Below are 25412 nucleotides of genomic sequence, written 5' to 3'. Positions count from 1 at the left end.
CGCTGGATCGGCCCTGCTTGGGCCAGGTGCCTGTGCAGGATTTTCAGCGATGGGCAGTGGGGTAGGGGCACTCAACAGCCATGGCCTTGGTCCCCATTCCTGTGTACCCACGTCTTCCCAGAGAAAGATGGACCTTGGGATGGGGTGGCCACCCTAAGGGGGGGTTGACTGCAGCTGGGGCAGAGCTGGGCCAGCTCTCTCCACAGTGACCATCTGAGCTGGTGAAGGGTATCATCTTTCAACCTGGAAAGTGATTTCCAGAGGCCCAGTGCAGGGTGGTGGTGGTGGGGGGGGGGGAGCGGAGTGGCAGGAGAGTTTAAACAGCAGCTGTGTTCCTAATTTCCCCAGGAGGAGGCCTGGCCGCCCCTCCTCCGTGCTGAGTGTTGGCCATTAAAAACAAACAGTATCATTTGGTTCAATGTAAAATGAATTAAAGGAAATTAAACTGCGGGGGCCATGTGGCAAGCCTTGTCCTCCATTGTCTGAAGCAGTTTTTCATCTTCCCCGGTGAAGAACAACAGCTTGGGGGGTGTGGAGCAGAGTGGGACCAGAAAAATAAATAAATAATGCACCCCCCCCCCACTTTCCCCCACCTTACGGCACGGCAGGAGGGGTTTGGGAAATCTCAGGTGCCTGCCCTGTCCCTCCTGGGTCCCCTGGTGGCAGAATGTAGCCTTTGAGAGTCTCCCAGGGATCACGGTGAAGGAAAAAAACAAAGCAAAACAAGAACAACAACAGAAAGTGATGTGCAGGCCCTGGGGACACAGCAGGGCAGGGTGGCAGAGGGAGGAGGTAATGGACCGGCCGCTGGCTGTGGCTGGAGACAGGGTGTGTGGGGCCTGGACTGCTGGGGAATGATTCCGACCCGTCTGCAGCCTCACAGAATATTTGCTGTATCATTTGTGTTAGGGGAGTTGAGTCAGGAGGGTGGGGGTGGTGAAAGATGGGCAGAGGGGACTGTGCGATGCTTGGAAGTGGGGGTTCTGGAAGGAGACTGCCAAGTTCAAATCCCAGCCCTGCCATTTACCAGCTGTGTGATTCTTGGCAAGTTAGTTACCCTCTCTGTGCCTCGGTTTCCTCATCTGCACATTGGGGATTAGAGGAGAATTAACCTCAGAGGATTGTTATGAGGATCAGTTTATGTTTATGAGGCTCCTAAAATAGTACTAGGCGAATTGGTTACATTCTATTCTATTCTATTCTATTCTATAATATTTTAGTATGATTGTTGGTCCTTGGGGCATCTCTCTTGGGATCCGGAAGACCTCCCCTTAGGTCACAACTCTGCCACAGACTTGCTGTGTGACCCTGCATAAGTGAACACACCTTGATCAAATGCAGTTCACTCCAACAATGCAAGGCTTAACAGGAAACCTGATAATACAGTTCTTCTTCGCTCTAACAGATCAATGAGGAAAATCAAATGATATTTACCAAGTTCAACACCTGGTTTAAAAAAATTTCAATAGCAGCACCTGGGTGGCTCAGTCGGTTGAGGGTCCAACTTTGGCCCAGGTCATGATCTTACAGTTTGTGAGTTTGAGCCCCACATGGGGCTCTGTGCTGACAGCTCAGGGCCTGGGGTCTGCTTCGGATTCTGTGTCTCCCTCCCTGCCCCCTCCCCCACTCATGCGCATGCTCTCTCTCTCTCTCTCTCTCTCTCTCTCTCAAGAATAAATAAACAGTAAAAAAATGTTTGTAATCAATACATTGGACTAGATGGCTACTTCCTTGACGTGATAAAACGCTGGCCTCAGCCCCTAAATGGGCATCTTGTTTAATGGGGGATTGCAAGGACAGTTTCATGCTTCAGTTTAGGCTCTAGCATCGGGTTATGCAGTCAGAAGCTGATCCAGAGGCTGTTTCAGAGGTATTGTGTAAATGTGATTAGCATCTACAATCAGTTGACTTTAAGTAAAGGAGATTATCCTCAATAATCTGGGTGGGCCTTATCCAATTAGCTGAGAGGCCACAGAGGTCTGCAGATGCCACAATGTTCCATTTTCTTTTCAAGGAACAACTGAAGTTTAAGACCTAGGCTTCAGCTCCTGTTCTGACACTGATTGGTGGAGGCTGTCGGCACTGTTGCACTGAGAGAGAAGAACCTGGGTGAAGCAGGGCCATGATGGATTAGCGATGCCTGACACAGGCTGGTAAATGGGAGCTTTCAGGCTGTTATCTCAGGGCTTCAGCGCTTCTCCGGGGATCAGTGGGTACCTGAGCTACAAACTTCAAGCAGAGCAAATAAAGAACAAATCCTAAAGATGAGTGTGAGCCCAAGAAGTCTTGCAGACCACTTGTTGCCTTAGGGTGAATCTAAAAATTAGCCTGGCAGGGGCACCCGAGAGTGGCTCACTTGGTTAAGCCTCGGACTTCAGCTCAGGCCATATCTCTTGGTTTGTGAGTCCGAGCCCACCCCCGCATCTGGCTCTGTGCTAACAGTGCAGAGTCTGCTTGGGATTCTCTCTCTCTCTCTCTCTCTCTCTCTCTCTGCCCCTCCCCCACTTGCATGCACGCATGCACGCTCTAGTGCTCTGTCTCTCTCAACAGAAAACATGAATAAACTTTATAAAAACATTAGCCTGGCAATTTCAAAAAGTCAAGTCCTTAATAATGACATTTAGTCAAACTCACTTCTGTTGGTTTCCAGCCCAGTCTCTGGACATGTTTCACCCCTTGGGGTCTTCTATTTCCCAAAGTGTCTGTCTGCTGTAGACAACGGAAATTCCCCCTTACACATAGCTTTCTTGCGAAGACCAAATGAGAAGGAATTAGGAACATAAAGATTCAAACTCCTGATCAGGGTTAGCTAACTTTTTCTTAAAGGTCCAGATATTAAATATTTTAGGTTTTGTGGGTCATACAGACTGTCTCTACTGCTCAACTCTGTCTTTGCAGCATGAAACAAGCCACAGACAATGCTTAAATGCATGAGCATGGCTGTGTTCTAATAAAATTTCATGAAAATAAGCACTGGGTCCACAGGTTGGGGTTTGCCAACCCCTGAACTAGATTTTACAGCATACTGTGCTCAGTAAAAAGGTTCGGTGGTTAACAAGTTGGGGAAATGTCAAATAAAGTGAAATGAATTTCTTGATTGCAGGACTTCTGAGAGCCTTTACTATGTTAGCAAGCAAGAAGGGTAGGGGGTGGGAGTGTAGATCATGCTCAGAGCATCTCCCAAAGTTATCTGATCACGGAACACCTTTTTATAAAACACCCATTAACGTCTCCCTAAGGCCCCAGGACTGGATTCAGGGAGCGTCTTAGCGTGGTGGCTGAATTGAAAGATTTTTCCTGACCTTCTGGATACCCTGGTGAGCCTGATCTGCCATCAGGGTGGGTCAGAGTGAGTGAGGAGAGGACCCTACTGCGTGGGTTCAAATCTCGACTCTGCCACTTTCTAGCCCAGTGGTTTGGGGCAGGTAATATCTGTTCAGCTTCCCCACTATTTCAGTTTCCCATCTGTGAAATGGGCGCAATGAGGGTGCCTATCTGCCAGGGCTGCTGGTGGATTAAATGGAGTAGCCCATGTAAAGTGTTTAGCACAGTGCATGCATCCTGAATATGCCTTAGCTGTTCTTTTTTTTTTAAGTAATTTTTTTAAAGTTTCCTTTTATTTATTTTGAGAGAGAGATAAAGAGCAAGCGGGGGAGGGGGCAGAGGAGAGGGAGATGGAATCCCAAGCAGGCTGCACGCCGTCAGCACAGATCCCCTTGAAGATCTCATGAACTGTGAGATCATGACCTGACCCGAGATTGAGAGCCAGATGCTTAACCGACCGAGCCACCCAGGCGCCCCAATGGCCCAGATGATTACTAAGCATCGCAGTATGTCCTGGGCTGAGGGGATGAGGAAAATGAACGAGGGCAGTTACCACTGTCTTAAGGGGGTGGGGGAAACTGATATTTAACTTGAGTCCTGGAGAATCACAGAATCAATGGGTCAAAGAGGACAAAGCGATTCACAACCGTTCAAGGTGTCCTTAGAGGAATCTCTTTGAAAATCCTTAGTAAATCTAAGCCGTTTCCACAATACAAAGTCCAGGTGACGCCCACCCCCAAAAAGCTAACTTTTAAATACTGCATATGCCATGAGATATGCAGTCGAGTTCTCACAACACCCTTTGAGGCGGTGTGTTATGCGTCCCCCAGATTTCTCACTGTGATCCTCAGGACTGTACTAAGATGGGCTAGCTCACCGGGGAGTCTGTTATATTACAGGAGGGAAGGGATTTTGCAGATGTAATTAACGTCACCCATCAGTTGATTCTGGGTTCATCCGAAGGGAGACTATCTGGGCGGGGTCTAATCTAATCTCATGAAACCTTTCACCCCCGAAGGGGAAGAAGTCAGGAAGATAAGAAGCAGAAGTATTCTACCCGCCATTTCTAGCTTGGAGGTGGAGGAGGTTACAGGAAAAGACCAGAGTGGTCTCTGGGAGCTCAGAGTGACCCCCAGCCAACACCCAGCCGAACGGGGACTTTAGTCCTACACCCACACAGAACTGAATTCTGCCAACAACCTAAATGAGCCTGGAAACAGATTGTCCTCCAGAACCTCCAGATACGACCAATACTTTGATTATGACCTTGTGAGACCCTGCAAAGAGAACACGGTCAAGTCTGCCTGGCTTCAGACCTACAAAACTGTGAACTAATATACGAGTGCTGTTTGAAGCTTCTAAGTTGGTAATTTGTTAGGCAGTGATTGAAAATAGCGGGGGCACCTGGATGGCTCAGTCCGTTAAGCATCTGGCTTCAGCTCGGTTCATGATCTCACAGTTTGTGGGTTCAAGCCCCATGTCGGGCTCTACACGGACAGTGTGGCACCTGCTTTGGATTCTCCCTCCCTCCCTCTCTTCCCCTTGCACTCTTGTTCTCACTCTCTCTCAAAAATAAATAAACTTAAAAAAGGAAAGAAAGAAAACTAATAGGGGGAGGCACTATTACTATCTCATTTTACAGATGAGGAAACGAGAGCAAGCAGAGGTGAAGTTTCAGGGTCACACAGAGGGTCAATGCTAGAGGGTTTCCCAAACCAGATTTGAACACAGGCGGTCTAGCTTTTAACCAGCATGCTGTGTCCTGTCTATGTATCTGCCTGAAATGATCTCTAACGTGGAGGTCGAAGCTGCATGCAGAACATTACTGTTTGATTCTATAAAGACAGGTAGGAGGAAGGTATACATGCATTTGCTTGACTATGCATATGACAGCCATGGAAAGATCCAGGGGTGATTATTACCTCCTAGGAGGTAAAACGGGTGCCTGGGGGCAAGAGAGCAAAGGGGATTTTTCACCAGAGGCTGTTTTTTGGTGTTTTCATTTCCGAATCCCGTGACCGTGTAACCTACCAAAAAAATAAAGATCCCCAGTAATTAGAGGGATGGCAGAAAGGTGGGACACATCTGAGTGAATGCAAAAGCACTCTCGAGAGAGGACAGAACCGCAGGGACACGGGTGCGTGGGTGTGTTAGTTTTCTCAGGGGCTGCCCTGACCAAGTGTCACAGACTGGGTGGTTCAACCAACAGATGAATTTTCTCCCAGTTCTGGAGGCCCGAAGTCTGAAACCGAGATGTCTGCAGGGTTGATTCCTTCTGAGGCCTCTCTCCTTGGTTTGCGGGTGCCTGTTTTCTCCCCGTGTCCTCACGGGGTCTTTCCTGTGTGTGTGCCTGTGTTTGTGTACAAATTTCCCCTTCTGTAAGGACACCAGTCAGATCAGGCAGGGCCCAACCTAATGACTTCATTTCCACGTAATTGCCTGATTAAAAGATCTTTCTCCAAACGCAGTCATGTTCTCAGGTACCAGGGGTTAGGATTTCAACATCTGAATTTTGGTTGCAGGGGACACAATTCAGCCTAGAACAGCAGGGGAGCTGACTCAGGGCCATAAAACAAACATTCAACCTGGTGTTTCTCAACCCCGGCACGGCTGGCACTTTGGACGGGACCATTCTCGGTTGTGTGCTGAGGGGCTGTCGTGTGCCCTGCGGTACGTCTACCAGAATCCCTGGTCTCTCCCCACTAAAAGCCAATAGCAAGCCCCCCCAAACCCATTGTGACAACCCAATGTCTCCAGAAATTGCCAGATGTCCCCTGCTCCCCCCCCCCCCCACCTAGTTGCTAACCACTGGTTTAACCCCTTCTAGCACCCCCTGTGCAAGAATCTGGGGCAAATGCAGCTGGCCCTTCCAGAAGTTTGCACTTTCGTACACAGGATGATGTGCTGCGAAAACTAGAGCCCAGGCCTGGGACACCCAGACCTGCCCTGGAGTAGACAGATGTCTGCTGGGGAGGGGAGGGCAGGGCAGAGAGCGGACGCTTGACCTCCAGAAGGGGCGGGGTGGGGTGGGGGGAGACTCAGCTGGTGGGGAACCTCTCTGAGAGCAAAAGTGCTGGGTTCAGGGCCCAGAACAGAGAGAGATTTTAACGGCACAAAAAGCCTCATGAATCGTCTTGGCTCTCACGTCAGAGAAAACCACCTTTCTTAACTTTCGTCCACCCTCCCTCTCTCCCTTTTCCTCCCCTGCACTTGGAGGTGAGCCAATGAGGCTGATATCTCATGGAGTCTCACCCTACTGAAAACTCTTGTCCCAGGGGTGTGGCTATGCAGGCCAAACAGGAAGTTCAGCTTAAGAGGATTTTGGACTCAGGAAGGGCTTCTTTCCTCTTATGGAAAAGGCAGAAAGTTGGTCAAATGCTGGGTTCCTTGGAGAAAAGAGTTCAGCAAAGGCTTTCCTTGCTTTAGACGCAGCTGGCCCTAGGAACTACCGAGCAGCTATGTTGGTCTTCTACTTTCTGAGAACCTGAAGAGGCTAAAAATGACCACTTTGGGGATGAGGAAGCTGAGGGCTCCGAAGAGTGAAGTCACTTTCTCAACGCTGCATAGGGAATACATCACGGAGCCAGGATTTGAACCCTGTTTTGTTCAAGGCTGGTGTTTTCTGATCTGTGGAGCTGCCCCACTTACTAGAGCCAGAGTTCTTAGACAAGCGCCTGCTTTTATCTTTTCCCATCTGAAAAAATGGGCAGAATGGCAGCTTCCTGCTACCCAGACCATTGGGGGGTTGAATAAATCCTGAGCTCAGAATGTTCTACAACAGTGCTGTCCAATGAATGTACTACTGAGAACTGGAAATATGGCCAGGGCAACCGGGGAATCAAGCTTTAAATTTAACTGATTTACATTTAAATAGTCACACGTGGGGGTGTCTGGCTGGCTCAGTCTGCAGAGCATGCGATTCTTGATCTCGGGGTTGTAAGTTCGAGCCCCACGTTGGGTGTAGACAGTACTTAAAAAAAAAAATAAAATCTTTATTTAAAAAGGAAAATAGCCACGTGTGGCTTGGTTGTCTGCCATATTGGACAGTGCAGCACTAGAATTCTGGACCAAGACTATTTCACTTTAATAAAGGGAAGGAGCAACGCATACAAGCCAGATTTTTAGTTATTACTACTACTTAATAGGAGTTCAAGTGTGTGAGATACATGTTTCTGGGACAAGATTTTTTACCCTTTTAACTAGGTCTGGATTAGGTTAATATAAAAACAGGTTTCATACTTATTTTTATATTCTCAGGGTCTAGGATTGCCCTTGTCAGCCGACAGGTCCTAAATAATGTCAGGGGGCATTGCAGGGGGCGGGGGAAGAAGTCACCAAGAACTCTATGTTCTTGCGGAAGGAAATAAAATGGGGGTGTGGTAATGCAGTTTGAGGACAACCACTTTCAACAGGGTGGTTAGGGAGGTGACGTGGTCTCAGAGCAAGTGACACTGGAGCAAAACTTGAATGACGGGAGGGAGACAGTCATGGGGACATAGGGGGAGAAAACTGCCCCAGGCGGAGAGAACAGCAGGTGCAAAGGGCCTGAGAGGGAAGGCCACTTGTGGCTGGTCCAGAGCGAGCAAGGGAGATGGTCACCAGTGATGAGGTCAGGCAGGTGGGTAGCAGCCAGGTGGGGCAAAGCTAAGACACACGGGTTGTAGAAGTCATCTGGATTCATAATACAAGTGGGTGCTCTAGACACCCAGCCGGCGTGATGGTTTGGGGTTGAGATCGCCAACCTGTGGTTGTCACCCTTAATCCCATCCTCATCTTGGCTGGCCAATGAGCCCGGCTCGCCTGGGAGGCCCAGGCGAGAGAAGATCCCTGACAGACCCTCCGGGGTCCCGAGGTATCTTGCAATTGGTGGCTCACCCGGTCTCACACGTCAGGGACCGCAGAGCCATCAAGCAAATCCAAATGCCAAAAGCCCTTCCGGTACGACGATTATCATATTAAAAACCGGCCCACCCTCTCAGTGGATGGCACGGAGGCGCGGGACACGGCATCTGTGCTGTGAGCCATTAGGGGTCCCTGACAGATGTGCTCTTTCCCCCCTCCCTCCCCCAGCTGCAAATGAAGACCCGTCCTTTTCTTCTGCCCAGACAAGGATTGATGAGGATTCGGAAGAGCGCTCAGACAGGCAAGGAAAGGCTGTGAACCTTTTCCAAGCCTGCAATTTATCTTGAGGAGACTATTCACATCACTTTTTACAGGCTGGATTATGCTGTGACCTGGCACATTAATCTCGCCGAATAAAATAATAATAATCAGAAAAAGGGAGCTGGACAGTTGCCAGCGAGGCATTAATAACTGTCGCCCACACCTCAGCGGCACAGGGGAGGGGTGCCAGGTCACATCCCCACCCTCTCGCCCCCAGAAATGCCCGTCTGAAGTAGAAGGAAGTGAGGGAGCCACGGTCTGAACTTGGGGGAATTTTATATAGATACGAGGGCCCCTCTCCTTAATCAAGTCTGAGCAACTTCCCAAACAAATCCAGGGAACTTACATAGGAGGGAATATGGCCTAGAAGCTCAGAGCAGGGGGTTCTGGAGTCGGATTCCCCGAGTTCAAATCCCTGCTCAACCACTTTCAAGCTGTGTGGCCTTGGGTTACTTCCTTAACCTCTCCCTGCGTTTGTTTTCTCCTCTGGTAAACAGGGATAAAAACAGCACCTGTCAGGAGTGTATAACGGCACAGCCGTTGTGGGAAACAGTGTTGAAGTTCCTCAAGAAGTCAAAGAATTAACACATGACCCAGCAATTCCACTCCTAGGTATGTGCCCAGGAAGACTGTGTTCAAACAGATACCTGTACACAAAGGGTTGGCACAGCACTAGTCACAGAGCCAAAAAGCGTCCATCAAACCCAAATGTGTATCAACAGACGAACGAGAGAGCAAACGGTGGTCTACCATACAACGGAACGGTATTCCGCCATAAAAAGGGATGAAGTGTACCTGTTCCAACATCCAGGAACCTTGAAAACACCACGGACAGGAGAGGGAAAGAAGCCAGGCACTGGGCCACAGAACGTGTGATTCCACTTCTACGAAATGCCCGCACCAGAAAAATCCATGCGACCGGAAGCAGATGAGCAGTTGCCAGAGGCTGGGAGTGTGAGGGGGGCAGTGGCTGCAAACGGGGAGGGTTCCAACAGGGCCGATGAAAACGTCCTGGAACTGGAGACAGGTGGTGACGGTTGCACAAACTGTGACTATGCTGAACGCAGACGGCTTTGGTATACTTTAAAATGGTTGCTGGTTAATTTTACAGCATGTGAACAGGACTTCAATACAAGACACACAAAAAAACCAACAGCACTTGCCTTGGGAGACAGATGTCAGAAAGAAATGAACACCTGGCCCATACAGAGTGCGGACTCCACACGCGCGCGGCTCCTACTGCTAGGTGTTAACTATGAGGTTTGCAGTCTTTGGCATGTGATTTCAGCCAGTTTCCGCTCTGTGACAAGAGATAGCAACATCTACCATTCCAGGATTAAGACCGAATGAGACAATGTCTTCAGTTGACTATAAAACGCCACGGGTGCGGGGATTTTTGTCTACTTTGTTCATGGATATATCCTCAGTGCCTACAATAGTGCCTGACACGTAGTTGGCATTCAGTCAATACATCCCGAACAAGTGGCAGACTTAACCTACTGCCTAGCTCCTGGTAAGTGCTCAGCGATGCTTGGCCATATTTATTATTATTGGTTTGGCTTCTAGGTAGCTTTAAGGCTCCCTGTATGGTCCTTTCCAGCACACAGAAGTGAGTACTACTCTGTCTGGTGGACTTCTGTGTCTTCATGACAGAGGTGTTTGGACAGCTACCAAATACAACAGGTTTGAGCAGAGCTGGGAAAGGAATTTAAGTTCTCACTGCTGCTATAAGAGGAGGTGATGAGAGTTAGTGCAGCTGGCTAGACTATCAACTCATTCAATCACCCATCCACCTACCATCCATTCATCCATCCACCTATCTGTCCATCCACCTGTCCATCAATCCTTCCACCCACCCATCCACTCATCCATCCATCCATCCACCTGCCCATCAATCTATCCACCCATCCATCCATCCAAATATCTATCCATCCATCCATGCGTCCACCCACCACTCACTTGCCTACCCATCTATCCACATATCCACCAACTTTCCCATCCAGCCATCAAATTCATCCACCTACCTATATATCTATTCACTCATACATTCATCCACACATCTACCCATACATACTTACAACAAACGCTTCTGAGCGCATATCAGATGTTGGTGTCCCATCAACAAACAAGCTAGATGCATTCATTTCTGCTATCACAGAGGTGACAATCAAGCGGAGAAGGCAGACAATTAAGCAAGCAATTACAGTCAGGATGGTGAGTGCTAGAATAGGGAGAGTATAGAGTCCTCATCAGGGGCACCATCCCTAGCCTGAAGGGGGCAGGGAAGGTTTCTAAGAGGCTGTGATCCAAGGAGCAGGAGTTAGTTACGACATGAAGCAGAGGAAGGGCCTTTGAGGAAGGCAGATCAGCAGGTGCAGTGGGTAGGAGACAGGATAGCACATAACCCACTCCGGAGACTGTGCACGTTAGTTATGCAGTATCTCAGTGCCTCAGGTTTCTCATCTAGCAATTGGGTTGAGGGGAGCATTTACCACATGTCGGAATGGTGCTAGTTGCTATGTGTAAAGAAATGAAAGAAGTAGCATCTGGCTGAAGCACAAAGAATAGAGGGAGGGGCAGGCGGGGAGGAAAAAGCAATGAGGAAGCAGGAGGACGGGTGGGCGGGACCAGCGGCAGAGGGCTGCAGAAAGCCTTGCCTGCCTCCTCTCCAGGCAGTGACCAACCTGCCCCTCATTCCATCCACATCCGTTAAGTCTTTCGATCTTTGCAGCATCTTAAAAAGAATTCTGTTAACATCTCAACTTCCCACCGTTAGAAACATGTTCAGGGGCACAAAATGACTCCCGGAAGGCCCCGTGGCTAGAAAGTGGCAGGGTCAGGAGGGGCCCAGGAGCTCCGGCATGTGGTCCACTCGGTGCCTGGCAGCTGATCTCCTGAAGCGGCCACGGCCGTGGGAGCTGGAAGACGTGGATTCCTATTCTGATTCTTTTTTTTTTTTTTTTTTTTTTTTTATTTTTGGGACAGAGAGAGACAGAGCATGAACGGGGGAGGGGCAGAGAGAGAGGGAGACACAGAATCGGAAACAGGCTCCAGGCTCCGAGCCATCAGCCCAGAGCCCGACGTGGGGCTCGAACTCACAGACCGCGAGATCATGACCTGGCGCGCCCCCCTATTCTGATTCTTTTTTTTTTTTTTCAACGTTTTTATTTATTTTTGGGACAGAGAGAGACAGAGCATGAACGGGGGAGGGGCAGAGAGAGAGGGAGACACAGAATCGGAAACAGGCTCCAGGCTCCGAGCCATCAGCCCAGAGCCCGACGCGGGGCTCGAACTCACGGACCGCGAGATCGTGACCTGGCTGAAGTCGGACGCTTAACCGACTGCGCCACCCAGGCGCCCCCCCCATTCTGATTCTTTAACTGACTGGTTGGGTGTCTCAAACTTCGTTCAGCCTCCGTAGAGTAAGTGAAAGAATGGCTCCTCAAAGACACCAGGTCCTAATCCCTAGAACCAGCGAAGGTGACCTTACCTGGAAAAGGGGTCTTTGAAGACACAATCAAATTAAGGCTCTTGGCATGAGGAGAACATCCTGAATTATCCAGGGCCCTAAATGCAATCACCTGCATCCTTATAAAAGACAAAGAAAGGGATACTTCACACACAGAAGGCCACGGAGGCAGAGATGGGAATGACATGGCTAAGGAAGACCAGCAGCCACCAGAAGCCGGAAGAGGCAAGGAACGGATCCTCTCGTCACACCTGGAGGGAGAGCTGCCTTGCCGACACCCTGATTTCGGCCCAGTGACACTGACTTTGGACTTCTGGCTTCTGGAACTACGAGAAATCAAGTTTCTGTGGTTTCAACGCACTGGGCACAGCACCGACAGGATACTCAAACTGAGGTTTTCATCTAGAAAGAGGTGCTAATGAATTCCCTCTCACGGGGGTGATGAGAGCCTGAAGTGAGTCAGGACACGGGAAAGAATCCAGCAAGAGCCAGAGTGTGCTAGGTGCTGAGTAACCGTTAGCTGCCTGTTTTCCTTATCCTTCTCCCACACCCACTTTGAGGCAGAGCTGGGGCCCTTGAGGATGTGAAGTTCTGGGCGGGAACCCCAGCTCTAGTGTGAAATGGTCACAGCTGTGGGACTGAGAAGCCACCTGCCCCCTCAACCTCCCATCGCCTATCCATCAATGAGAGTAATGGTACCCACCTGAGATGAACAGCAAGGGGCTACGTAAGGTAATTCGTACACGAAGGGCTCTCAGCAAACTTTCAGGCACACGGTCGGTGCTCAATAATTGCGAGCTCTTATGACTCCAGGCGGTCAGTGCTGAGCGAGCTTCCCCACTTGGCTGGGTTCACGTCCCTTGCCCTCAATGGACATCGAAACGATTTTCCATCTTATTTCTGCCCAGAGATAATCAACCAGGAGGCACAGGGGCGGGGACGGAGTGAAACTCCAGTTTCTCCACCATGTCCCTCACCCACCTGCTTATAGAGCCCTGCTCTGCCCAGTGCCATGCCGGGTCCTGCAGACAGAGTGGAAGGACAGAACAGGCTTCTGGGATATGGGGAGGTGGAAGTGAACCACAGATAATCCCAAAGTGTCACAGTGCTATGAAGGAAAAGGTTCAGGGATCTAGAAGTGACTTTTTAAAATAAGATTTAATTAATCTATTTATTTTTATTATTTTTATATAATTAAACAAATTTTTTAATGTTTATTTTTGAGAGAGAGAGAGAGAGACAGACAGAGTGTGAGCAGGGGTGGGGCAGAGAGAGAGGGAGACAGAATCTGAAGCAGGCTCCAGGCTTTGAGCTGTCAGCATAGAGCCCAATGTGGGCCTCGAACCTGTGATTCATGAGATCATGACCTGAGCCAAAGTCAGACACTTAACCAACTGCTCCACCCAGGTGCCCCTTTATTATTTTTGTTAATGTTTATTTACGACATAGAGATAGAGCACGAGTGGGGAGGGGAAGAGAGAGAGGGAGAATCTGAAGCAGGGTCCAGGCTGCTCTGAGCTGTCAGCACAGAGCCCGATGTGGGGCTTGAATCCATGAACCGTGAGATCGTGACCTGGGCCGAAGTTGGACGCTCAACTGACTGAGCCACCCAGGTGCCCCTATTTATTTTTCATTTTCATTTTAGACAGAGAGAGTGCAAGTGGGGGAGAGAAAATCTCAAGCAGGCTTCATGCCCAGCACAGAGTCCAATGTGGGGCTCAATCCCACGACCCTGGGATCACGAACTGAGCCAAAATCAAGACTCAGACACTCAACTGACTGAACCACCCAGGTGTCCCTTGCGATTTTATTTTTAAGTAATCTCTACACCCAGTGTGGGGCTTGAACTCACAACCCCAAGATCAAGAGTTGTATGCTCGGGGCGCCTGGGTGGCTCAGTCGGTTAAGCGTCCGACTTCAGCCAGGTCACGATCTCGCGGTCCGTGAGTTCGAGCCCCGCGTCGGGCTCTGGGCTGATGGCTCAGACACTGGAGCCTGCCTCCGATTCTGTGTCTCCCTCTGTCTCTGCCCCTCCCCTGTTCATGCTCTGTCTCTGTCTCAAAAATAAATAAATGTTAAAAAAAAAAAAAGGAACTTGGGTTTCAAAAAAAAAAAAAAGAGTTGTATGCTCTACTGACTGAGCCATGTAGGTGCCCCTAGAAGGGGACTTTTAGTGGAGGCCCCAAGGATAAGCCTCTGACCACAGCAGCCCACGCCAGGGAGGAGCTCGGACAGAAGCAGTATAGATGCGGCAGTGGCTCCTTCTCTTAAAGTGTGCGATTTGGTAAGTTTGTTGTATGTACACACCTGTGAAACCATCACCACAGTCAAGACAGTGAATGTATCTGTTACCCCCAGAAGTTTCCCTGTGCCCCTTGGTAATCCCTTCCCTCTGGGAGGTCCCTTCAGTCAACCACTGATCTGTTTTCTGTCACTATAGGCCAGTTTACATTTTCTAGAGTTGATAGAAGTGGAATCATAAGGTACACTCTTGGTTGCTACAGTTTCCTTCACTTAGCATAACTGTTAAGTATTTTAAGATTCATTTATGTTGTATCAATACAGTTGACCCTTGCACAATGCAGGGGTTTAGGGGCACTGACCTCTGTGCGGTCAAAAATCTGCATATAATTTTTGACTCCCCAAGAACTTTACTAACAGCCTACAGTTGTTGTTGACTGGGAGGCTTACTGACAACATAAAGCCAATTAACATCTGTTTTGTATGTTGTATGTATTCTTACAGTAAAGTATGCTAGAGAAAAATAATATTAAGAAAATCCTAACTAGGGGCGCCTGGGTGCCTTAGTTGGTTAAGCACTGACTTCGGCTCAGGTCATGATCTCGTGGTTTGTGGGTTTGAGCCCCGCGTCGGGCTCTGGGCTGACAGCTCAGAGCCTGGAGCCTGCTTTGAATTCTGTGTCTCCCTCTCTCTCTGCCCCTCCCTTGCTTGCGCTCTCTCTCTCAAAAATAAACATTAAAAAAAAAAAAAAAAAGAAAATCACAAAGAAGAGAAAAATACATTGATAATACTGTGCTGTATTTATCAGAAAAAAATCGTGTATGAGTGGTTCAATTCATGTTGTTCATGTGGTTCAAAGGTCAACTGTAGTTCATCCTTTACATTGCTGAGTTGTATTTTGTTGCATGGATACACCAAAATTTGTTGATCTGTCTGCCTATTTTTTTTAGTCTTTATTTTTGAGAGAGAGAGAGACAGACAGACAGACAGAGTGCAAGCCAGGGAGCAACAGAGAGAGAGGGAGACACAGAATCCGAAGCAGGCTCCAGGCCCTGAGCTGTCAGCACAGAGCCCGACGCGGGGCTCGAACTCACGAACCGTGAGACCATGCCCTCAGCCGAAATCGGATGCTCAACCGACTGAGCCACCCAGGCGCCCCATGCAGAAGCCTTTTCACGGACACATGGTTTCATTCCTCTTGGGTGAGCACCTACGGGTGGGAGGGCTGGACTGTATGACAGGTGTTATGCTTAACCTTCCAAGAAACCTCCAAGCTGGCTTCCAAAGCGGAGGTGCCATTTACATTCCCGCCGCAAGTGTGAGTTCCAGAAATATATCTATCGGTCCTTGCCCACGGCTGTGCCTGTGCGAACAGCTGTGCGGTCTGGCCTTTCCGTGTTGGCCACCACCACGGATGAGTGCGGCATCTCACACACTGATTTTCACTGTCATTTCCTAAAGACTAATGAAGCTGAGCATCTTTTCACGTGCATATCTGCCACCAGGAGATCTGCTTTGGTGAAGGGTGTTTAAGTCTTTTAACCATTTATTAATCGGGAAAGAGTTGACTACATCTGCTCTTTACAAAGGTGTGGGCAGGTAACCAGGGTGGAGAAACTTCCACAGGTGGGGAGCTGTTATCCCCCACCGCGCCTGGAAGCAGTGAGCAGAGAGTGTAGCTGTTAGACCTTGACGGAAGGCTGTCTGCAGGGGGCTGCCCACGATGGGACCTGTGTGTTCAGAACTGTCTCCCACAACTGTGAAAGGGGATGGTAGTAATTAGAGTACCTACTTCATGGGGTGGTGCGGACTCAACGAGCTAATGCGTATACACACTTAGTGCCGACCCGAAAGATGAGCTCAGGGAAACGCACTTTGGAAACGTGACCGCCAGAACCAAAGAACAATAAATTCAAGTGGCGGTTTGTTACAGCTGCCATAGGAGACTAATACCCTAGAGGAATAAATACCTCTGCCTCTCTCTCCTTTCAGGCTTTCCCCTGGTGAACCCCGCTGGAAGCTGGGGGCTGCGGGAGCCCGCTGGTACAGTTCACCCAGGTCAGCCTCCAGGGCAGACAGCAGGGTGGGAAAGAAACGTGGACAGTGTGTCTGGAGGGGCAAGAGGAAGACACCCAGCACAATTATTCTCCCCATTTTACAGATGAGGAAACCGAGGCACGGAGAGGTTGAGTAACTCATCCAAGGTCACACAGCTGGTCATAAAGACAATACCAAGAAGCGATGTGAATCACTGAGTGCTTGCTATGTGCCAGGCATGGGGAAAAGCAGTTCCCGTTTCCTACCAGCAACTAGTACTAGTACTACTAGTTCTTAGTACTTAGTTCTATGTACTTAGAAGGAAGGTGCATTCTTGTTATCAGTTGACAGAGGAGGAAATTAAGGCTCAGAGAGGTTTTGTCATCTGCCCAAAGTCACACAGCTCGGAAGGGGGTAGCTGGGACCTGAATGGAGTCGTGCTCAATGCCAAAGTCCACGTGTGGAACCAATGGGCCATCCTGCTTCCCACTGTCAAGTCCCCGCCCCCTATTTGATACGTGGTGTGAGCTCAGGGGGCAAATGGTAACGGTGACGGTGGTCTCCGAGGGGCAGGTGGGGAGGCATCTCTGGACTTCTTGAGGTCTGTTGTTTCCCTTCTGTCTTTCTTCCCCATTTTGTCTTTAGGCCATTTTAGACCTCCTGGCACTGCCTCTGGCACCAGAGCTGTGGCTTTATCTAAGGAAACCACAACAGCTGAGGGTTTTGGGTCAACCGAATAAACCACATGGTGGGGGAGGGGAGTGCGATGTGGAGGGACAAAACCGGACTCAGACTGCCCTGGTGTGAATAATAAGAAATATATCTATCGGTCTTTGCCCCCGATTGCTGACAATGAGCTCCTAAATCCCCTGGAACTTCCTGGAGTATCTTTGGGCCTAATACGGTGACTCCTGGTGGGCTCCTGGATGGGAGCTGGTCACCAGAAAAACCAAGCCATGATTAGAAGCTTAGGACTTTCAGCCCCACCTCCCTTATTCCAGAGAGGGGAGAGGGGCTGGAAATGGAGCTTATGATCCACCCTGCCTGTGTGACAGTCTCCACAAAAATCCCGAGAACTTTAGGGATGGTGAACACGTCTACAGGTCAGGAGGGTGGTGCACCCCAACGCATGGGGACAGAAGCTCCTGTGCTCAGGATCCTTCCAGACCTCGCCTTCACGCCTCTTCACCTGGCCGTTCATCAGCATCCTTTACCATATCCTTAATTATACAATAAGCAGGTAAACGAGTGTTACGCCTGAGTTCTGTGAGCTATCCTAGCAAATGACTGAACCCACGGAGTGGGTCGTGGAAACCCTGATTTCTAACCAGTCGGTCAGAAGCACAAGTGACGATCTGGACTAGAAATGGGTGTCGGAAGTGGGGTGGGGACATCTTGTGGGACTGAGCTCTTAACCCGTAGGACGTGATGCCACCTTCAGGTAGACAGTGTCAGGACTGAGTTGAACTGTAGGACACCCAGCTGGTGTCGGAGAATTGCCTGATGTGTGGGAAACCCACACACGTGGGGTCAGAAGTACTGAGTGTGTGAGTGAAGAAGGGACACAGCATGGGGCGCCTGGGTGGCGCAGTCGGTTAAGCGTCTGACTTCAGCCAGGTCACGATCTCGCGGTCCGGGAGTTCGAGCCCCGCGTCGGGCTCTGGGCTGATGGCTCAGAGCCTGGAGCCTGTTTCGGGACACAGCAGTGTTTTTCCTAGACATCTGGCACAGGGCTTTGGGCGCCCTCAAGATGGATGGCCCGTTCCAACCTGCTCTCCTGCCAACCAATGCCTGGGACTAATTCTGAGCTTTCTTTTTTCTTTTCTTTAACGTTTATTTATTCTTGAGAGAAAGACAGAGAGAGAGTTTGTGAGTAGGGGAGGGGCAAAGAGAGAGGGAGAGAGAGAATCCCAAGCAGGCTCCACTCTGTCAGCACAGAGCCCGACACGGGGCTCAACCACACGAATCATGAGATCCTGACCTGAACCGAAATCAAGAGTATGACGCGTCACCGACTGAGCCACCTGGGTGCCCCAAATTCTGAGGTTTCTGAAGTTGAAAAGATGGCTGCTTTCACAGAATGGAAAGGAGGAGTCTCCAGAGATTCTTTGGTGCGTCTGCCTCTGTCCAGATTCCCTGCTACAGGTGTTCTCGCAGAGGCACAGGCATTCATTACACCCTAAAGATGCTGCCTTTTCCTAGCTCCGCTCAGTCCTCTGAATGACAATAGTTATCCCCCAAGACCTCTCCACCCCAACACCTGTCGGCACGCCTTTCCCTGCAGGCAAAGCACCACGGCCACCACGCCTGGTCCTGTGTCCACGGCAGACATCACTAATCGATCATGGAGCTCATTTCTTCTGAGCCTCAGAACGCTTGCCGTTAAACAAACAACACTCCTGAAGTCACAACAGTGGAAACCTATGAAAGCCACCCTTCCCTGGGAGAAGCAGGACGTGTCAACATACTTTTTTCCTTTCTCGGGTGAGATTTAGATGAAAACTGCATCAAGGGCAGTTTTGAACAATCAAACTTAGGCAGTGCCCTTGGAGAGCAAAGGACGGTGGTGACTACGAGAAGCCAGGCTCAGACTCAGGGAATTGTAAGAGGTGGGTGATGGGCTCTGTTTATTTTAAACGCTGGCATCCGCTCCGCCCAGGCCTATTCTTTCCTCCTCCAGAAGGTGCCCCGAATCCCCTGCATGATGGGCGTTAATGGGGCTACCTCGTGGCCGCAGCCGATGCCTACCTTGGACTTGACAGCCAGGATGATCTTGGGCAAGGCCACGACCAGGCACTTGAGGGCGATGGTGACGTACTTCAGCACGAAGTCTGCGATGCCCACAATCCACAGCAGGTCGAAGAAGTCCAGTGTCTCCAGGTTGGGCTTCAGGAATATGAGGCTGGTGGGGGTTGGAGGGAGAGAGTCAGGATGCTCACTTAGGATCCCGGGCCCTTGGAAGCTCTTTCTACTCACTCTGGGGGCTTTGTGAATATAACCTGTAGAAAGAGCACTGAACGGGGAGTCAGATATCTGTGTCCTGTTTCTGAATTTGCTGCTAAGTTGCTGTGTGACCTCAGGTAGGTATCTTAACCTCTCTGAGCCTCAGTCCCCCCGAGGGCTATGCAAGAAGATTGGCCAGGAGCCTCATTAGTTAGGGTTTCCTCCAGGTTTATGAGTCCACAACGGGCTTCATAAGAGGAAGCAAAGGGGAGGCAGGCAGGTAGGCTGGCCAGCACGACATACGGAGGAGAGAAATTGATGTGCAGACACTACTCACATTGCAGTAGTGTGCTAAACTAGTTGATGTGCTAAGCTACTTACTCGCTGTACCCCACTGTCCTCCACAGTGGGCACTGCTTATTCCCAATTTATAAATGAGGCACAGAAGGTTGGAGAGGTGAAGTAAGTTGCATGAAAAACATACGGGCATTAATATCATACCCGAGTTTGAATCCGGTTTTCTCTATTTATTGGACCCTGGGCAAATAATGTTATCTCTGTAAGCCTCAGTGTTTTCACGTGCAACATGGGACTCATTCCCTCCTTCATAGTGTCATTGGTGGGATTCAGGAGAACAGACGTACGACAGACCCGGCTGTGCAGCAGTGATGATAACAGCAACCCACGAGGTAGGTACTATTTAATCTGCCCCATTTTGCACATGAGGAAACAGAGGCACAGAAAGATAAAGTAACATGCACAAGGTCCTACAGATACTAAGGGACAGAGGTAGATTCAGACCCAGGTATCCCGGCTATAGTTCGTGCTTTTCCATCTTTATTCCACAGCGGCGCTACTCAAGAGTATGTAAACCCGTTCTACCCATTTGGGACCAGGTAAGTTAACTCTACACTCAGCTCCTGTACTTCCCTTGTTAAACACAGACATCAAGCCATTCTCAAACTGCCACCGGTCCACGGACCACACTTTGAGTAGCTCTGCTTTCTACCCCCAGAGGATGATGAAGTTATTTATAATAACAACGTAAGAGCTAAAATATCTTGGCTGCTTACATCATGCTGGCCTCTTCTATACACTTTACATGTCTTAACTCATTTCATTTTCCTACCTCTAGGAGGTAGGCGCTGTGATTATTCCAATCTGAGCTGGGGAAGGGGGAGCCCTAAGAGGTACAGTCGCCTGCCCACAGCTCTTGGCTAGAACGGGAGCCAGAACGGGAACCAGCAGCCAAACTGTGCTTGTCCACTCACTTTTCCTCCTGCTGGATTACAGGCTCTGAGCAAAGGCTACACCAAGTCTTCTCTGTCCACTATGAAGTAAGGACCGGTGCACACAGCCCAGCACGGATGCTTTCTGAATGCTTCTGACATATTCTGCTGGGCTGGTAGGAAGTGGTGCAAACTGGGATTGCTTATTATAGCCTCCTAGGAATGAACTGGTCTGTTTTTTGTTTTTTTTTAAGTTTACTTATTAGAGGAGGGGGGAGGGAGGGGCAGAGAGAGAGAGAGAGAGAGAGAGAGAGAGAGAATCCCAAGCAGGCTCTCTGCTGTCAGTGCAGAGCCTGAAACGGGGCTCGATCCCACAAACCATGAGATCATGACCTGAGCCAAAATCAAGAGTCAGATGTTTAACAGACTGAGCCACCCAGCTGCCCCAAACTGGTCTGGTTTTTACTTTTATTTAAAAAAAATCAATTTCTATTTATAATAAAGAGTCTCAAAGAGCTAGAGTAGGGCAAAATCAATAAAAACAATCAGGGGCGCCTGGGTGGCTCAGTCGTTAAGTGTCTGACTTCGGCTCAGGTCGTGATCTCGAGGTCCATGAATCTGAGCCCTGCGTTGGGCTCTGTGCTGACAGCTTGGAGCCTGCTTTGGATTCTGTGTCTTCCCCTCTCTCTCTGCCCCCCACCCCCACTCACATGTTGTCTCTCTCCCAAAAATAAATAAACGTTAAAAAATAAATAAACAAATGAAAATAATCTATTTTGGCAACCTTACCCGATACCCTCTGTGTCCTTTCACGTTCTAGCCTTGCCTCTAGAGGACGCCTCGCGTCCAGGTTTGAGTGGCCCTCTGTGTTACGATCCAGGGAGAGTCCGGCAGCCCCAGGTGCCCTTTGCCTCTGCTCCTGTCCCTCCTGGGATCTTGGGCTGCTTAGCTGACTTCTACACTCTGCTTCTCTGTTATGCTTCTTTGATGGCAATACATTAAGATCTGCCTTCCACTCGTCTCAGAGACACCAGCTGGTCTCAGATTCATCTGTCTGGGTTTTAGTTCACCATCTTAGGGGATTTTTCCTGTTTTGGCTTTTGGAGGAGGGGCGGGACCGAAGTGTTTTTGTAGATTGATCACTAAATCCACTTATTTCTAACTACCCTATGAACTTTCATGGACTGATGTACTTTATTATCAGTTTCACTCCTCGTTAGGCACCACCACCAACAGCTACATTTATTATAAAAGGTAATTTATTATAAAAGAATACTATCAATCAGGATAGGATTATGATATATCAATGTTTCCATTTACCCAGTGCTTTTCATGCACTATAGCATTTGGCCTTCCTAACAATTAGCCTGTCAGGTGGAAAAAGCAAGAATAACCTGGTCCTCGTTCTACCAATGAGGAAACAGGGCGAAGCCTAAGGAGGTTCCATTATTTGCCAAAGGTGGTGAAGTGGAAGGACGCTGGTCATCAGATTGCAAATCCTAGGAAGATTCAGTCTTGCTGGTAAGGGCCGCCTACCAGGACTAAGACTCATTAGGAAAGACTTCATTACGCCTCAGTTTCCTCACCCGTGAAATGGGGCCATCAATACCCTGCTGGGTCACTGAGAGGGTAAAATTAGGTGATGCCTGTGGGTATCAAACACATAGACCAGTGACATCATTACGGAAGGGGTTCAGCTTTGTTGCTTTTCTCCTAAGCTGCTCTCTCCCTCTCTCTTTCTGTGCTGCCAGTTTGACTCAGCTCTGGTTTGATGGGAGCATGGAGGTCTGAGCCTGTGAATGTGATCATGCCCAGAGAATGGCATGAGCTGGAAATTCATCCAAGATTCTGGGAAACTCCACCTCCTCCACCCTCCACCCATCGGGACCTTGATATTCTGAGCCAGACAATAACGCATTGTGTGTGATGAGTGTTGATGCCTTAAAACGAACTCTCCAAATAGCCTTTATGGGGTGGCCCCAGAAAGTGGGGAAACTTCCCATTCCTCAAAGTCCATTTTTAAAACAGATGTACATGATTTGAAAGCTTGGCTGGAGTTTCAACCCAGTCCTACAGGTCTTTACTGGCCGACCCTTCCCCACCTCCCCACTGTGTGGTTACTAGAAAACGTAAAATCACACACATAGCTTGCGGTGTATTTCTACTAGAGAGCTCTGCTCTGGCATGCGTGTATACAAGAGGGTGGAATTTAAAGGTTACGTGACACAGAGCCACTGCACTGTTCCCAAGTGAAGGAGTTGTGTGTCCCAAGCAAAGTGCCCCCCACTTTCCCACTAGGGGTCAGAACCCCTCCCCTGCTCACCTGTTGTACAGCTGTTGGGAACTGAATGTATAGAGCACGTACAGGGTGTTTCCTGCCAGAAAGGCCAAGATCCACAAGATGACCAGCACCGATCTCTTCTCCTGGAGACAAAACAAGAGATTTGTAGGGATGCTGCAATGCCAAAGGTGCACATGGCAAAACATTCCAGAATGTTCTCTGACAAGTGCCAATTTCCCCCTTTCTCAAAGGTTTGGAAGAAGCAGGGCTGATGGTGAAGGGAAGGGTGCTGGAATCTTCCCATCCCACTGGAACCCAAGGGGTGGTCACAGAGAAGGTGACAGAAATGTGGAAACATGGGGTGCCTGGGTGGCTCAGTCGGTTAAGCATCTGACTCTTGATTTTGGCTTAAGTCATGATCTCATGGTCGTGAGACTGAACCCTGCATCGGGCTCTGTGCTGGGCATAGAGCCTGCTTAAGATTTTCTCTCTCTCTATGATTCTCTCTCTATATATATCTCCACCCCAGTCCCCCCCCCCCCCACACACAAAATGTAGAAACCTGCTATGTGAAAAGGCAGGAAGGCACTACAGTTAGCAGAAGATTCTGGAGATGGACGGCCTGGGTTCAAACCCTTTGTCTGTAATCGGAGGGCTGGGCAAGTTACTGAAACTCTCTGCATTTCCCTCTCCTCATCTGGAAAATGGGTATATACTGTGTCTCCACAACGGAGTTGTGAGAACTGACGAGCACAAAACGCTCAGAACAGTGCTGTACGCAGTAAATGTTAGTTCACATTTACTGTAAAGAACTGGGGCACAGAGAAGGTAAAGAGCTGTTGCTCAAGGGCACTTGTTTGAGGTCTCTGTGCCCTCATTTGAGGATGGGAGTTTTGCTAAGGATTAAGTAAAGTTTTAAAGGTAAACATTCAGTCTACCATGGATTCATGTTTCAGGCTCAGTGAATGGTAGGACTATTATTCAGACTTTACAACCCAGCAATAGATTCAGATCTACAGGTTGGCAAGTTCCGCTCCCACTTTTTCTAGGACTTCTGGGCTACTATCCTGGCCTGGCCATTCAATACAGGGCCACAGTTATAGGGTTAGATTCAAGTTTGTACACGAGGCCATCAAAGTCTCTGCCCAAGTCATTCCCGCTTCTCTCTCCAACCTCATTTCTTTTTTCAGAAAAAAAAAAATTTTTTTTTAATGCTTATTCATTTTTGAGAGAGAGACAGAGCATTAGCGGAGGAGGGGCAGAGAGAGAGGGAGGCACAGAATCCAAAGCAGGCTTCAGGCTCCAAGCTGTCAGCCCAGAGTCTGATGCGGGCCTTGAACTCATGAACTATGACATCATATGAACTATGAAGTCGGACGTTTAACTGACTGAGCCATCCGGGTGCCCCCTTTTTTTTTTTTTAAATGTTTTTTTATTTTGGGGGAGAGAGAGAGAGGGAGACACAGAATCCGAAGCAGGCTCCAGGCTCTGAGCTGTCGGCATAGAGCCCAACACGGGGCTCGAACTCAGGATACATGAGATCATGACCTGAGCCGAAGTCAGATGCTCAACCAACTGAGCCACACAGATGCCCCTCTCCAGCCGCATTTCTGATGAGTCCCCAGGAAGACGAGAAGGAAAACCTACTTGGTTTCCTATTTCCCAGCAGCTTCTCCAGCTGAGAGCGATCCCAAGGAATTTGTGGAGAAGGCACAGAGTAGGGTGCATGCATTCTGGGGAGACATGCACACAGACCCCTGTGCTGCTGACTCTCAAAAGCTCATCTTTTCCTGGATCAGGGTGGCTGCGTTGCTGGAATCAGATGAGGTCATAACTCTCTCAGTGTAACCTTCCCTGCGGTTTTGGTAAATGCTCCACTGTCTCCAGACACAGATCAGTGCTCCGTGCACGGTTACAAAGCACATTTCCATAGAGTAGACAAAATAAATGCATCTCCATCCACCCATTATTCCAGGCGTGGTCAAGGTTAATGACCCTAGAAACCACCTCCAACCAACCCACGGCTCTTATCAATGTGAATAATCTACTCAGCAGCCCTTCTTACTCCAATAAATAATGGATTCCAGCCTAATCCCCCTGTAAATCCAAACCAAAGGAGGAATACAAAGAGAGAATTAGCAATGCCCTGGGAAGCCAAACTCTGAAGGACAAAGGGGAGAGTTCTCTAGCAGTAAGTTGATATTTCTAAACCTACTGAGGGTCATGCAGAATCTGTTTTGCAGAAAATATGTACAGATGGGCAAAACATCACCTGTGTCTTCATAGGGCTCAAGGATCCCTGCCTGGAATGCCTATCGATGGATACAGGCACTCTTTTGCCCCCTAAAATGTAAGCCAAGGCACCACTTGGATGTTACTGCATCAACAGAGAGAGCCAGTCCTAAAAGTGGCCCACTGTGGCGTTGACCAACCTGCTGTTCTAACAGCAGCAGAAAGGGGTGTGCATGAGGAAGAGGAGACCAAGGGTCATGAGGAAGCTATGGCCCCATGCCCAACCCTGGGCCTCAACGTGCTCATGTGTCAAATGGAGACCAGGCTGCCCTCATAGAGGCCCAGATGCTTCTGAGAAAGACCCAGAGAAGGGTCAGGGAGGATGGTGGCTGTTCTGGGATCACCTGCACTGCAGAAGGGGCATGCTGGTTACAAGCAGCTCAGTTAAATTTTTTTTTTTTCAATGTTTATTTATTTTGGGGACAGAGAGAGA

At 49.2% G+C, this 25412-nt stretch overlaps 1 protein-coding gene across 1 annotated transcript in view; it reads right to left on the bottom strand.

Annotated features, from left to right (window-relative positions):
• Positions 1 to 25412, bottom strand: part of RNFT2 (ring finger protein, transmembrane 2) — a 68871-nt gene that overhangs the window by 35634 nt on the left and 7825 nt on the right. The window contains exons 5-6 of the mRNA XM_047088281.1: positions 22730 to 22830; positions 18983 to 19136 (exon numbers count right to left, since the gene is read on the bottom strand). Of these exons, the coding sequence (XP_046944237.1) occupies positions 18983 to 19136; positions 22730 to 22830 (255 nt within the window). The remainder of the gene's footprint in view (positions 1 to 18982; positions 19137 to 22729; positions 22831 to 25412) is intronic.

The sequence above is a fragment of the Lynx rufus genome, unplaced genomic scaffold, assembly GCF_022079265.1.
Source record: "Lynx rufus isolate CCGP_SWC_20201006 ecotype Redwood Valley unplaced genomic scaffold, mLynRuf1.p SCAF_24, whole genome shotgun sequence".
Taxonomy (NCBI): Eukaryota; Metazoa; Chordata; class Mammalia; order Carnivora; family Felidae; genus Lynx; species Lynx rufus.
The sequence above is the reverse complement of the archived record's forward strand: the minus strand, read 5'-3'. Positions and strand labels throughout refer to the sequence as shown.